The sequence below is a fragment of the Elgaria multicarinata genome, chromosome 3, assembly GCF_023053635.1.
Source record: "Elgaria multicarinata webbii isolate HBS135686 ecotype San Diego chromosome 3, rElgMul1.1.pri, whole genome shotgun sequence".
Lineage (NCBI taxonomy): Eukaryota > Metazoa > Chordata > Lepidosauria > Squamata > Anguidae > Elgaria > Elgaria multicarinata.
This window is the reverse complement of record NC_086173.1, coordinates 82991567-83007248: the sequence shown is the minus strand read 5'-3', so window position 1 is coordinate 83007248 and position 15682 is coordinate 82991567. Positions and strand designations below refer to the sequence as shown.

Here is a 15682-nt window from a genome sequence, read left to right as displayed (position 1 = left end):
TATGAACTACCAGCCTGTGCAAAGGGGCTTCTTAATTAATGGTAAAGTTGCTGGTTAAGACAAACAACACAGGCCTCTAAGAAGCTACCCACCAGCATATAAGAATGCTGTGAAGGCCACTTTTTTCTCACCAACCAACTCACTACAACCTGAAACAGAGATGGATAAACAAGTGGTTGGTAGCACGAACAGCAGAGTGCTGGGGCCAGCAGTTTGGAGGCAAGCAGATGCCACCTTAGGCAAGTCGCTAAGGTGTGAAACAGGCCAGCTCATAAGATGGGACAGGCAGCTCTGTTTATGCCTGAGTGACAAGTTGCTTAGAGTTAGGATCCAGGCCAGAGTCAGAAGCTCTCCTGCAGCCTTCCCCAACCTGCAACCTTCTAGATGTATTGGACTACAACTTCCATCAGCCCCATGGCAATGACCCTGTTGCCTGGGGATGTTGGGAGTTGTAATCCAACACATCTAGAGGGCACCAGGTAGGGGAAAGCTGCTTTATCTGATCAGGTGGAACTGTATTGGCTCTTTATGTCACCTGACCCCTGCAGAGCTAGGAGGTACAATACCACTCCCTGGCCTTTCAGCGTGATGGTGCCAACATGCAATGGAGAGCACGTCAGCAGCTCCCTCCTTCTGGAAAGCACAGTGGCGCAGAAAGCAAGGAACTTGAATCCTGCTTTTCAAAGTTCCTGGTGCGCGTGCACCCCCACACCCACCCAATGCTAAAACATTGCCAGGTCAGAGTAGTAAGGCTAAGGAAGAACAATGAAATTCATCCACAGAATCAAGCAGCCTTGAAATGTGGGCAGTCGTTACCAGATCAGAAAGGGACAGATCTAATCAAACCATCAAGAAAGCACCTCTTCCCTTGCATTCTGGGGAATAGGCATTCAGTACATCTTTTCTGCCTTTCTTACTCTGGGGTTTGTTATTCATGAGCACCAGAAAACATTCGACAACATAATTTTCAGCTTGGGACATGCACACCTAGAGACATTAAGGAAGTAGGATATTAGTTTACAATACTACAGTTGGAAAATGAAAGGCAAAAAAAAAAAATCTTCCCCTTCAGCACTCAAAGACTTCATTGCTAGGAGAGCAGAGAAAGGCGGGGATATTATCTTGCTTCCGGCTTCCCCTCCCAGAAAAAAACCTATCTAAACATTTGCTAACTACAGGAAGATGATTTGTCTACGGCATGCAATGGAATGATTTCCTAAATGTGTCATGATGTGCTGTTGCCTCCATTTGTGGCTTCCAGACCTTTGTACAGATCTTTTCCCCTCTAGGAATTTCAAATGCAAATCACTGTCAAGAGTGACAGCATTAGCGCAATAGAGTACAGGAGCATTAATCTCCTTGCCGGCTAAAACCCCACTGCCTTCGTTTTCGCGCTCACAGAGGCATTTATGCTGCTCTGTTATAAACAGACCTTAAAGAGGGTGCAATTGCCAGTTTCATTTGAGCAAGTATTGTGTTGCCTACCTGAGCACGTTAAAACATACATAATAAGAGGAAGACGATCACCACAGTCTGAAATTCCAAATATTGCACTGGAAATACCTGGTAACAGGTTCCTTACTCTGTTCATTTACAAGTGCCACAAATCACTTCCTCTTACTTACCTCCCCACTTGCCTCCTCAGTGACTATGAGGCCCTCCCCAGCTGCTTATAATATATGGGTGGGAGGGGACACCACGGGGAAAGGGAAGTCATTGCTTGGATATATGAGGATTTATCCTTAGGAACGTCAGAAGCTTAGGGTGACCATATGAAAAGGAGGACAGGACTCCTGTATTTTTAACAGTTGTATTGAAAAGGGAATTTCTGCAGGTATCATTCGTATACTGTATATGGAGAACCTGGTGAAATCCCCTCTTCATCACAACAGTTAAAGCTGCCAGTGCCCTGCCCTCTTTTAAATCTGGTCACTCTAGTATAGCTCCTGCAGCTTTAACTGTTGTGATGAAGAGGGAATTTCACCCCGTTGTCCATATATACAAATGACACCTGCTGAAATTCCCTTTTCTATGCAACTGTTAAAGATACAAGAGCCCTGTCCTCCTTTTCATATGGTCACCCTACAGAAGCTGCAGTTATACAGAGTCAGAGCACTGGTCCATCCAGCCCAACAATTACTGCTAGCAGCTCTCTCAGGTTTCACGCAGGATTCTTTGCTAGACCTACCTGGAGAAGCTGGGGATTGAACCTGGGACCGTCTGCATGCAAAACATGGGCTTCATCACACTGAGCTATAGCCCCTCCTTCCCTTATGAGAGGGCAAGTCTCTCCTTTTCAAGACTTGTTTGTCTTGAGGGTTTTGTGACTACTTTCAGAGGGCACAAAATCAATCCAAATAATTTAGCCTTTTATTAAACACGGAGAGCTTAGCGAAGCCTTGAAGCACTTGCTCCATCCTTAACATGGAGTCCTTATTCAATTGGCCGGGGATAGTCACTCTTGGGGCGGGGCGGTGTGGGTGGGATGGAATGATTGTTCAAGGGCCAACTAGGTAGCTGCTTCATCTTTATGGGGTGGGGAGTGGTTTCAGATATCACAAAGTCTGCTTAGAAGCAGTTTTAACGTCAGCTCCTATGGCTGATTTTGTAACATCTGAAAGAATCTTTCGGAAGCGTTTGATATCCCTGCACGCTCCCTCCACCCCCAAGTAAGCAGTTATATTTGAAGCAGGAACATATTGCCAGTCTCACATGTACAGAACATTGAGAGTGCATGCTTTTGCCACAAGGCAAAATGCGCCAAATGCTGGTTGTTTGCAGCCTGAGGTCACAGACTTTGTATCTGAAATCTGCCTTGCCCTTTTGAATGGGACTAGCAAACAGAAAGTGGAAAAACACCTGGACAAATGGTTGTGCCCCTGGGGAACTCAGAGAAGGAACAATGCATGCATACATCTCCGGTTCCTCCTTCCTGTTTGCTGCCATAAAGACATCCAACAGTGTGGCTATTTATAGTCCACACTCCAGATTTTCTATTGCCCTGCACTAACTACAGTCATTTATGCCAGGGCAAAGTGGCTAGTTCATCCATTCTTAAAATGTGACCACAACTGAGATACAACTGAGCAGTATCTTAACAGAGACTTGCAAGGAGATTGACTCTCTTGAAAGCTCACTCCTAGTTTTGAAAGCTGAATGGGAGACGAGCTGCAGTAAAGCATTTCTGTGGAGTGAGAAACTAAAATGGTCACATAACAGGAAGTTCTGGGCACATTAGATGCACCTGCTTTACTGACACAGGAAACTGTGGTTTCCATCTCTATTTACTGGTTTAGAATGAAGTCTTGCTCCCACTGTGCAGATGGCTGAGTAAGGATGAATACAAGGAGGGGAAGGGAGAAAAGTACAGATGTATCCTACTGGAACCCTATCCACATGACCTGCAGAATTCATGAGATGTTCAGATCCAAGAGCTTACAAAAACTGGGAGCAAATAATCTGATGAGGGGAAGGGATTCCAGAAGCCTCCCTCAGTGACAAGCTGACCAGACTGAAGAAATGCAGCAAATCTGGGAGTTTTGTAGAAGGCAGTGGAACATGATTGGCTCTCTGGAATCACCTGATTCCCAAGAGCAGGAGAATAGTTGTTTATGTTGCTGGTGTCCTACATCAACTCCTTTTATTTTCCTCCTCTGATAGGGAGGGGGCACAGAACACGTGCTGCCACTAACTCTGCCTCCACTGAGTCCCACTACCACATTGCTCACCACCACCTACTGTCTGGCTTGCACTGAGGTACCTCTCAGCTCGAGACAGAGAGCGGGCAGGCAGGCTCTCTGGAGAGCCACGTCAGCTGGAGGAAGCAGCCAACATGGCTCTTCAGAGAACTAGCTGAAAAGCCTGGCTCTGAGGAATTTCTTCCTCAGAGCCAGGAATGGGAGGGATGTCCCAGGAGATTGCTTGTATGGGCAATCTCTTAGGACAACCCTCTCACAACGCCTAGCCCTGAGGAAGGACCCCTTCAGAGCCAGAGCTTTTGGCCTGGCCAGCTGTCTAAAGAGCTGTGCCAGTCGCTTCTTTGGCCAACCTGCTCTCCAGAAAGCCCACCGACCTTCTGGCTCATACGGAGAGGATTCTTAGAGAGAAACAGAGGGTGGGCTGCTGCTCTGGACAGCCCCGCTGAACATTCTCTCACTGTAGCATTTGCCGCAGCAGGTGAGCAAGACCGCTGGTGCTTACTGGAGCACCTGCCTGCATCGCTGAGCGGGGGGCTGCTCCAGAGAGCCTTGCTGGTCACACTCTCCCACCACAGCAAATGTCACAGTGGGAGAACGGCTGGCGGGGCTCTCTGGAGCACCCACTGGATGAGGCGGTGTCAGGTCCTCCTGGCAGTGGGGAATGAGTGTGCAATTCACTATTCCTCCCACTCCACAACCTGTGGATAGATCACTGATAGATCACTGGATGCTTTGCAATGGACTGAAAAGCATCTCTAACACCCAGTTATTTAACAAGAGCAATGAAATGACTACCTTCTTCACCCCTTAATTAGCTGAGATTCCTGATCTGTACTAACACAGATGTAAATTTATATTTGCTTATGTAGATTATCCAGGTGGATGGCTCACAAAGTGAAGTAGATTATTAGCTCCACCTGTTGAACAACCATTTTGCTTCTGGCTTTGCTCCTCTGAATCACAATTTTGCACCTGGTTTTGGTCGGTGGATCTCAGGCTTCTAGTAAAAAACAAGGCACAATCCATTTACCTTAGGTCTGCCTACATCTGATGTATGGAATTAGTGCCTGACCTACAGGACTCATGGCTTAAGCCCCTCAGCACCTCACAAGTAGAAGAGTAGCCCAACAGGCCAGAGAACAGATAGGGCAGAGCGAACAGTTTTAGCAAAACTCTTTCCCAAGAGTCAAGATTTATTTATTTATTTAAACATTTATATCACACCTTATATCACTAGGATCTCAGCGTGGCATACAGACAAAATCACACAATCAGTATAAAACAATAAATATACATAGCTAAAAACAAATTAAACCATTAATCAAGCTAATAAACCAGTACAGAACTTTAAAACAATAAAAACTATTAAAACTATATGCAACCTCTTGGTGAATTTAGATTGGATTCAGATGGTATCAAAGGCTGCCGCAAATGGAGTGGGCAGCGTAATTCATTCCTGGGTTCAGAAAACAGGACAGAATCATGAAGACCTAAACTTCTACAGTCCTAGGAAAGTATACATTTCCTTACCCAAACCAACACTTTTGGTAATGCAAGAGGATTCCTCCCCCCGAAACAATGTCCAGCCAAGCACCCCTTCAAGAACTCTATGTAGCACACTGAGCCAAGGTTCTGCTGCAACTCCAACATGGAGTTAGGCATGATTAAGCCTGGATTTCTTTGGATTTATGGGTGCCTCCGTCTGTGCTGGACAGTGACCAGAGTTTTCAGCAGCCTCCTTACTGGGGTGAAAGAGCAGATAACGTTAAACAAACTGCCTGCCTGCAAAGCCTACTTGCAAAAATGTGAATCCGTTTAGTCTGGCTTTAAATAGGCACCTCCGGCCCAGGCAGCGCCAAGCTATCACTTTTCATCTTGACACGGCACCAAAATCAACCTTCAGCTCTGGAGCAGGGCATTTATGACTAGAGACTGTGGTTGTGTATCAAAGTTGGTAAAAATAGATATTCCACCCAGCATTTCTTCAAGAATTAAACTCAACTTGAAACCCCCCTTTTTATGGTTTCCATTCTGCACCGTTCAGATTCCTCATTAAAGTTTTGTTGTCTTCCCATTACTTTTCTTCCCCTGTCCTTATGGAAGGGAGATGAGCACACAAAAGTTTATTTCATAACTTTCCTCCACCAACAGCTGTTGCTGCTGTCACTGCTGGACAAGCTGTGCTTCAGGCAGTTATTGACTTTACTGAAGTATTTCCATCCTTTGAAGGGGGGAGGGTGGAATTTCCTGCATGAAATCTGAAAACACCTTAATGTGCTTAAAACTCTCCTGAGTTCTGCCAGTGCACTGATTTTTGCAAATTAACAGTGGCCTCCAGAACAACATGTAACATCTTTTAAGTTCAGAAAGCCCCCAAGATCTTTGCTATTCTTATCAAAGTCGACTTGAAAACCACAAGAAAGAAAGAAAGAAAGAAAGAAAGAAAGAAAGAAAGAAGTAAAAAGCACAGGCAGGAATATTATGAGCCAAAGTCTGTTTGAATGCAGTCAGTCACTTTTGCAGTATGTTATGTGCAAGAGCTGCTCTGTATTCATTAAAATAGGAAACGCTCTAAAATAGGAAACTCAGGTTCAGCATATAATAAGAAGAAGCTGATATAGATGCTAAGAAATGGGAGATTTGGGGTTGAGTCCTTCTTTTGCCACCTTTTTGTATCCCGCCTTTTGCCCAATACTGGGCCTCAAGGCGGCCTTACAAAATTTAAACATATACATTTTAAAACCTATGAACAGAAATATACAAACGTTTAAAATATATTCCAATATTAAAACATTTAAAATACATGGCAATTTTAAAAGACATTAGCACAGACGGAAGCCCAGATTATTCCACAAAGGCCCGCTGGAACAAAAAAGTTTTTGCCTGCCTCCAAAAGCACATCAGTCTAGCTTCCCTGGGAAGAGACTTCCAGAGCACTGGAGCAGCCACCGAGAATGCTCTCTCCCATGTTCCCACCAGGACTGAAAGAAGGGCTTCCCCAGAAGGTCTCAAAGCACAGGCAGGCTCTTAAGGAAGAATACGGTATTTCAGATAACCTGGACCCGAGCTGTATAGGGCTTTATAGATCATTACGAGCACTTTGAATTGTGGCCGGAAACAGACTGGAAGCCAGTGGAGCTGTTTTAACAGGGGAGTTGTGTGCTCCCTGTGACCAGCCCCGGTCAACACTCTGGCTGCAGCTCTTTGAACAAGCTGAAGTTTCCGAACAGTCTTCAAAGGCAGCCCCATGTAGAGCATGTTGCAGTAATCCAAACGGGGTGTAACTAAGGCATGTGTCACCATGGCCAGGTCTGACATCTCCAGGAACTGGCGCAGCTGGCGCACTAGCTTTAACTGTGCAAATGCACTCCTGGCTGCTGCTGGAACCTGTGCATCCAGGCTCAGGGCTAAATCCAGGAGTACACCCAAACTGCGAACCTGTGTCTTCAGGGGGAGTATAACCCCATCCAGCACAAGTTGAATCCCTATTCCCTGCTCTGCCTTTCAGTTGACTAAGACCACCTCTGTCTTGTCTGGATTAAGCTTCAATTTGTTCGCCCTCATCCAGTCCATTACTGCCGACAGACACCGGCTTAGCACAGAAACCACTTCCTTGGAATTGGGTAGAAAGGAGTAGTAGAGTTGGATGTCATCAGCGTACTGGTGGCACCACACCCCAAAACTTTGGATAGAATCACCATTTTATTCTGACAACAACCCAGAGGTAGGTAAGTTAGGCTGAGAGTCAGTAACTGGCCCAAAGTCATCCAGTGAGCTTCATGGTTGAGTGGGGACTAGAACCTGGATCTCCCAGGTTCCAGTCCAATACTCTAACCACTGCACCACATTGGCCTTCTCAGGCTAGGTTGTCACAGCACCAATCTATGAAAATCTACTCTAAGGATATACCAGAGAAAAAGGAAAACAAGACTACGGTGCATCCCATACTATGCATCCCTCACTGGCAGCCACTCACTTTAAATGTGTCAGTATCTACATCAGCCTTCCCCAATCTGGTGTCCTCTATATGTTTTTGCCAACAACTCAAAGCATTCCTGACCACTGGCCATGGTGGCTGGAGCTGATGGGAGTTTGAGCCCAAAACATCAGGAGGGCACCGTGTTTGAGAAGGCTGATCTACATGGTATCATTGGGCAAACAGTCCTTCTCAGGGTGTCTCATATCAAGCCTCAACAGTCCCCAGAAATTTGTTCATGTGGAGCAGCTTTCCCTAACCTGGTACCCTCCAGATGTTTTTACTACAGCTCCCACCAGCCCCAGCCAGCATGGCCAATGGGCCAGGGATGATGGGAGTTGTCATCCAAAAGATCTAGAGGGCACCAGGCTGGGGAAGACTGGTATGGAGAATAGGCAGTGCAACTCACTGTCCATGGAGGCAGCCGCGGAGTCCCAGTGGTGGTTCCTGCCCTTGTGGCAGCAGGCTGCCATGGGAATCATCACTTCCAGGACGCTGCAGCTGTACCCATGGATCACTTCCACATTTTCCATGAGGTTGCATCCTTGTGGATGCTCAGAGTGAAAACCATTTTGAGGGTTTCAACTGGCTCTATACAATGTTCAGAAACTATGAGAACAGGGAGGTTGGAAGTTTCATACGCAGAATGTGGTTCTGTCTGATTTTCTATGAACTTTGGATAACAGACCTTGGTGGAATGGGGGTGGGGGCAATTGCCTGGTGTTCAAACTCTCGTCAAACTTAACAACTTTGACTTTCCTATTCTCCTGTTATCATCCATGCAAGTCATGTGGATAGGCAGGAGAAGGGTGAAAAATATAACCCTGGAAACAAGTACCCCTCAACGGCTCCAATGCAATACAGCCTGCAACCTTTAAGTAATACAGAAGGCTTTTACCTAACTGTCAGCTGGCTTCTGGGTACCTAAATCCACTCAGATTATCTGGAATAAGGGATATGCTTGTGTCCTTCACACACAGGGTACATTTTCAGGTGCACATAACACTCGCTCATTAAGCCCCAACACCTTTGATCCATCAAGTCATACTTGCAAGGCCATCTTTGTGGCAGCCATGGCTATAGCAGGGTTGGTCCCATCCTGAGTGGCACAGACAGCTGGTTCCACCTTCCAGCTTAGAGTCCAAGGCAGCCAAAACACCAGTTAGACTTATTCAGCCTCCTCAAAGAGCCCTGAACTAGATGTTTTGGGAAGGAAGCGAACAGTTCTCCCTGGAGCCTGCAAGCAGGGGTTCAGTCTTCTGTATTTACTTTTCCAGGGTTGGTGCCCTATGGTGGCCCTGTTCTTATACCACTCCCTTCCTCCTAAAAACAAGCTTCCCAGTGGCAACGCTGCTCTGATCAGCCTTTGATTAGTGCTGAGCATCAGCCATTTTAATTTCCCATGATGCCTTGGAGCAATACTCTGTCAGGAGTATTCTGAGAAATTAAAATAGCAACTTCCCAGCCACTGAGCACTAGGAACGTGTGTGTTGCTTAAAAAGGGTCCAGGAGAAGTGTTGGTTGTAGGCCCTGCAGGATTCCTGTAACCACAGCAGCTGCCTAAGGATGTTGCTTGGCATTTCAGATCCGGACTCTTTTTACAGCCCGATAGGAAGTGTTAGCTCCCTCACATCTCGCTGTACAACAAGACCAGCGTTTTTATTATCATGTTCCACCTTTTTAACCAAGCTGAAATTCCAGGCTTAATTATTTATTCGCCTTAATTACTGGGTAGACATTTATTCATTTTAAAATGATTTTTGAAGCTCCTTTGTGAAACATAGAGGCAGAATATGGCCCTGGGCTCTGTCCTACTGAGGAAAAAGAAATGACTGTATCTCGCTACCAGGATCAGGCTTACTTACCTAACCATTGGTTCCGGGATTGCTTCCGTATTGGCTGGCACCTGAACCCCTTTCTCCCACTCTTGCCTCCAGGGATCAGCAAGAATGTAGTATTCATCTGGGCTCAACTGGTAAGAATCTGGAATCTTCATAGCTGTTATCAGATCGGTACGGAAAACCTGAAGAAGAAAACGCCCGTGGGACTGTGAGAGGCAGGACAAATCACTGACATATAAAGCCTTTGGAAGCTGATGCTCAGGTTTCCCACTGGCTTCAGCAATGTATCAAAGGAAAACTTTGCCAAGCTTTAAATCAAGGGAATGTATCTAGGGAAAAACCTTGTTAAGTTTGTCAGCCACTCCAACAACACCCCCTCACTGTTCACACGAAACAAGAAGTTATGGTCCGTCCCCACCAGGCCCCAAATATTCAAAATGGCAGCTGCAACAAGACCATCTACAGGGAAATTCACCCATGGTGGCTTCTTGTTATGTGCGAACCAGGTCATTGTCAGGCAAACACGGAGTCAATTCAGCACAATTGACCCCGAAGAAACATTTTGGGTGAGAAAAGGAAGATAGCTGCATCTGAAGTTATTCCACAAGGAACCCATTTGTTAGCACAAATGGGAAGAACTACTGGAATTTCTACAGGGTGGCTTCACTGAATCCTAGTCAGAGTTTCAGTTTGTTTGCTTTCCTTATTTTCTTGAATTTTCCTAGCTATTCACACTAATTCATGAAGACCTGACTGATTGAATCTGTTTTGTGTGATGAATTCTCCTCCTCTCTAGGTTATGCATACTATGAACTGTCCCAGGACACCTCTTTTTCATGCCAGAGAAGAGTTGGGTTGCTTCCCAAAAGATGGATACTCTTAGCTCTGAAGCACAAATGATTTTGATATTGCTAACTCCAATAGTGGTGGTGGTGGTGGTGGTAGTAGTAGTAGTGTTATTACTGATGATACTTTAAAGTACTACATTATATTTTGTCAGATTATTTATTACTGTCATTATATATGGCCATCAATGTACATGCTGATTATCAATATAAATGGTGTTCGTACCATTGCACAAAAGGTCCGGTCCCTGCTTTGAGGAGCTTACAATCTAAAAATGAATGGTGGGAAGCCAACAAAGGGAATGCCAAAGATTATAACGGATTTTCATCCTGCTCATCCTCTGAGGCATTCAGAGGGATGTTTTAGCCTCATAAGGACCCTGTGGGTTAGGCTAAACTGAAGGAGAATATTTTCCTCAAGGCCACTCAGTGAGCTTCAGGACTGAGTGGGGGTTCCCAGTGTCCTAGCCCAACATTCCTACAAAAAAAATACAATGCTTTTAACTGGATACACAAAACACAATGGATCTACTAACTAGACAACACTGCTCATCATACAGTCTTCCAAAGTCAAGGGCATACTGGGAGTTGTAGGGTTTTTTTCTGTATAAACATGTACAGTATTGCGTCCGAAGCCACTTAGCTTTAGAGCAAGAAGCTAAATGCTGTCTTTCCTTCAGACAACGGATGGACTTAGCACAGCCGCAAAAACATTTAATTTAAACTAATTTAGCCACTGAAATGACTCAGGTTTTCCACTCTGCCAGCCTCTCCTAGAACATGTCAATGTTTTCTTGTACTTGAACGTCTTGGACATCTGCACATTCACCTGATTCTCATATGCATCTTTCGTTCTTAGATTATTGCAGGCAATTCTGCAAAAACCCCAAACAAAAACAACTCTTCTGCACCTGACCTTTAGAAGCTTTCAGGGCACAACACTATTCAGCATCAACAATACTGGATTTTTAAGTGCAAGGATTCAAATAAACCCACACCCACACAGAGTTCTTGTTGTTGAAATGAAAAGGTGGTCTTGCCTTGCTTTCAGAGCTCCACACAACACTAGCAGCAAGCTTCATGGCTTCCCACTGGGGTTATTCCAAAAGTGCAGCGGAAATGGATCAGACTGCATGTAGTATTAGTAAGGAAAATGGCAACTAAGTTGTTAGTGATGGCCAAAGACCCCAACCACGTTCACTATAGGTCAGAAACTTATCTGGCTCTTGTCATGGAGATGAATATTAGCAAGGAAGCACTAATGGTTTATTTTTTAATCTCAGTTTTGTACCCCACAGTTAGGTTATGAGGAAGAAACTCCAAACCTTACAGCAATTTGGACATAGCTGTTATCTGAACAGGACTATAGTGCAAATATCCGTGACTATATTGCCTAGAAGCGAAGGGATGCTTGGGTTTGCTCTCATTTTCCAACAAAATTTATTATGGGAAAGCAACAGAGTGTGCTTGCGTCTAATCTCTGAGCTGAAGTGTGAACACATACATTCTTAACAGTTGTTTTTTTATCACCAGTTGTTTGAAGAACTAGAAAGGTCACCGTTGAACCTGCAAAAGGTCTGTTTACTTTTGTTCTGGAGGTCACCAAGTGGCAGGAGTTGTGTTTGGCCTGGGACAGTCTGGCAAGAAGCATTATTAATCTTCACTAAACTGCTGCCAGGTGATTTTTCAGCTGAGATGTTTGCAATTCACCCAGCTGTATGTAGTGTGTGGCAGCTGGATGTTAGCAGAGAACCAGGCAAGCCTCTCTGGCCTGAGCAACTCCATTCCCTCACCTCTCTTTCAGAAGGTTCAAAAGAACCTTATATTGTTTCCTTAAATAATCATTCCTCAATTGTTTTCCTTAAGATTGCTTTAAGGCCATCATTCTCAAAAATAATAAAAAGTGGGGGGAAGAAGGTTAGCCTCACTACCGAGGTACAGATGGTTGCCAGGAGGAGGAGAAGTTTCTTTTCTTTCTGATTTTTCCCACCTTTACTTTTGTGCATGATTTCATTGGTCAAGAGAGAAAGTGCGTACATGCATCAGTGAAAGATTAGTTCTAAAGACAGTCCTGCTCATACACTTATCTATCTGGAAATCCCATGTAAGGTGTAGAATGCAGGTGGCCACAAGATCCCACCACTGTACCACTTGCCTTATGCCAAGTCAGACCATGGGTCCATCGAGCCCAGTATTGTCAACACTGACTGGCAGTGGGACTCCAGGGTTTCAGGCAGGAGTTTTTCCAGCCTTATGTGGAGATGCCAGGTACTGAACCTGGGACTTTCTGCATGCAAAGCAGGTGCTCTACCCCTCAGCTATGGCCCTTCCTCCCACATGACATAATGTTTGTATGGGGCGTACTCGTGTACCAATGTTGCTGTGTATACACATACCACTCAATTTCCTTGAAATTCCCAGAGTTCTCAAACTGGAAGAATCATGGGGACTAGATGCATGCACATACTGTAGCAGTAAGCATGCACATGGAGTCACGCTTCACCATGTGCAGGGGATCTGCAGACTGGTGAGTGTATGAACTAACACTGCGTGGGGACTTTGTCACCTATCCCAGAAGTGAGGTTTCTCAATACGCTGCAATTAAAACAAAAAACAAAGAAAACTGCTTCCGGTTCTGAGTGATAATAACCAGAGACAATCTCCAGATGCTGGGCACATTGGAAGCGCTCCTACCTATGCGGAAGCTCAAACAGATATTTTTTGGCACAGGGAACCTTGTTTTGACAAAGGGCTACTTCACACATTACCTTTTATAAGTGAATCATGCAAGTACACTTGTCAGGAAACTGGGATGTCCTGCAGCCCCAATTGATTATATACTTGGTGGCAAACTTGGGTTGGCCTCTGTGTCATGTGTGATGATAGGTGTAGATGAGGCCTGTGTTTCATTTTCTCCCTCCTCTAAAAAGAACTTGTTCTTTTGTATCATCTTCTCTATCATTTCATCCTCAAAATGCCGCCCAGCAGAATTATTCCGAGTGGTGAAGAGCATGTTGGGAAGAAGCTTGGGCTCAGAGAAACTGGGATTGGAACCCTCAGTCATCTGCTGTAATAAATTCGCTAGGCACTTCGAGGAGAAAGTAGTTCGTCTTCGTTCAGAACTTGATGTCACAGTTACCGCAGAGCCTGGGGAGGTGTCCAGTGCCCCGCCTGGTCATATTTTCTAGGATCACTTCCAGTTGTTTTAGCCTGATGACGTGGACAAGATGCTTGAATCAGTCCATCCTACCACATACAAGGTTGACCCTTGCCCATCTTCGCTAATATGATCCAGCAGAAGTGGTTTGATTGGGTGGGTCCAGGGGGTGGTAAAGGCCTCACTCTGTCAGGGGATGGTGCCTGCTGCCTTGAAAGAGGTTTTAGTGCACCCTCTCCTGAAGTGGACCGCCCTGGACCCAGAGGTATGTGAGAAGTACCACCCCATTGCTAATATCCCCTTTTGGGGCAAGGTGCTTGCGCATGTGGTGGCTGGGCAGCTTGGAGGAAACTGATTATTTGGACCCATTTCAGTCTGGTTTCAGGTCAGGGCACAGCACTGAAACAGCCTTGGTTGCTCTGACCAACGACCTACTCCGGGTGAAAGACAGAGGGTGTGCTACCTTGTTGATCTTCCTGGATCTCTCAGCGGCTTTTGATACCATTGATCATGGTATCTTACTGGATCTGTTCTGCGAGATGGGGGTAGGAGGCACTGTGTTACAGTGGTTCCGCTCCTACTTGCAGCGCCGATTCCAGAGAGGGGATTCCAGAGAGGGGATTGGGGGATTCCTGTTCCACCCCATGGCTATTAAGTTGTGGGGTGCCACAGGGCTCTATTCTATCCCATGCTGTTCAACATCTATATGAAGCCACTGGGTGTGGTCATTAGGGGTTTTGGGGTTGGGTGTCATCAGTATGCTGATGATACTCAGCTCTACTTCTCCTTGTTGTCAGAATCAGCTGGGGCAGTGAAGGTGCTGGACCAGGGCCTGGAGGCTGTAATGGGCTGGATGGAAGGCCAATAAACTGATGCTGAATCCTGATAAGATGGAAGCTCTGTGGATTGGTGGTTCCCGAGTCCAGGAATTGGGTAAGTGACCTGCTCTGGATGGGGTTGCACTCCCTCTGAAGGAGCAGGAGCATAGCTTGGGAGTACTCCTAGATCCATCTTTGTCACTGGAGGCCCAGGTGGACTCAGTGGCCCAGAGTACTCGGGGCCAGCTTCAGCTGATCCGCCAGCTATGGACTTTCCGGGACAGGGATAACCTAGCCACAGTAATGCATGCACTGGTAACTTCCAGATTAGACTACTGCAATGCACTCTACGTGGGGCTGCCCTTGAAGAAGATTCAGAAGTTGCAGCTAGTGCAAAATGCAGCAGCTGGACTGCTGACAGGTACATCCCATAAAGACCATTTAACACCAGGCTTAAAAGAATTGCACTGGCTGCCTATATGCTTCCACCCTCTCTGCTGTGGCATGTGCCCCCCTTGGAGGCCCAACTGGCACCAACGCTGACTTTTATTCCAACACCAAGTAAAGCCATGGCTTTTTAACAAAGCCTTTGATGGCTAAATTCACCAAGCTTTCACACTATTTTAACTGCTTTAATTGGTTTTACTGTTTTAAAATTCTATACTGGTTTTAGCTTGATTAATGGTTTGATTTATTTTTAGCTGTGTATATTTATTGTGTTATATTGATGTATAACTTTATCTGTATGCTGCCCTGAGATCCTAGTGATATAGGGCGGGATACAAATGTTTAAATAAATAAATAAATAAATAAATAAATAAATGTTTTGGGAGGGGACAGAAGCAGAAAAGAAAATACTTGTTTAGAGAAAAGGGGGAAATGGTAAGCCAAATGGTAGTATATATCTTTGCCTAAAGCCCTTAGCCAAACACGAGCAGATTCTCAGTGACCCATGAAACTGCTACACCAACATCTATGTGGAATCTTGCCATTATGAGAATATTGCAGCCCAATGGAAACTAACTGAGCTCATCTTTTCCATCCCATTCTCCTTCTCGACATCCCCTAAATGTACACTATGATAGTAAAAGAAATAACTCCCTATCAAAAACAACATTTCTATCATGGTAAATAAAGCTTTTCTACCAGGAAATTGCCTGAGAACTATGATTTGACTAAAGCAATCCGTCCTCTCAGGGAATAAAGGGTCATTTGTAAATGAAAATGGATGATTTCTCCTTCCTTCTGCCATCTGTTTTTATCAGAAACAATAATCTACAAAACCAGCAATCATACTCAGATACCACCTAGCTCTAATCAGTCCGTCTCTGGAGACTTCTCTGCTAT

The 15682-nt window shown here is 45.3% G+C and overlaps 1 protein-coding gene across 3 annotated transcripts in view; it reads right to left on the bottom strand.

Moving 5' to 3' along the window:
* JADE2 (jade family PHD finger 2) overlaps positions 1-15682 on the bottom strand; it is a 186643-nt gene that overhangs the window by 123997 nt on the left and 46964 nt on the right. For all 3 annotated transcript variants that reach the window (XM_063120744.1, XM_063120745.1, XM_063120746.1), the window contains one exon: positions 9540-9697. In XM_063120744.1, coding sequence (XP_062976814.1) covers positions 9540-9697 — 158 coding nt within the window. The remainder of the gene's footprint in view (positions 1-9539; positions 9698-15682) is intronic.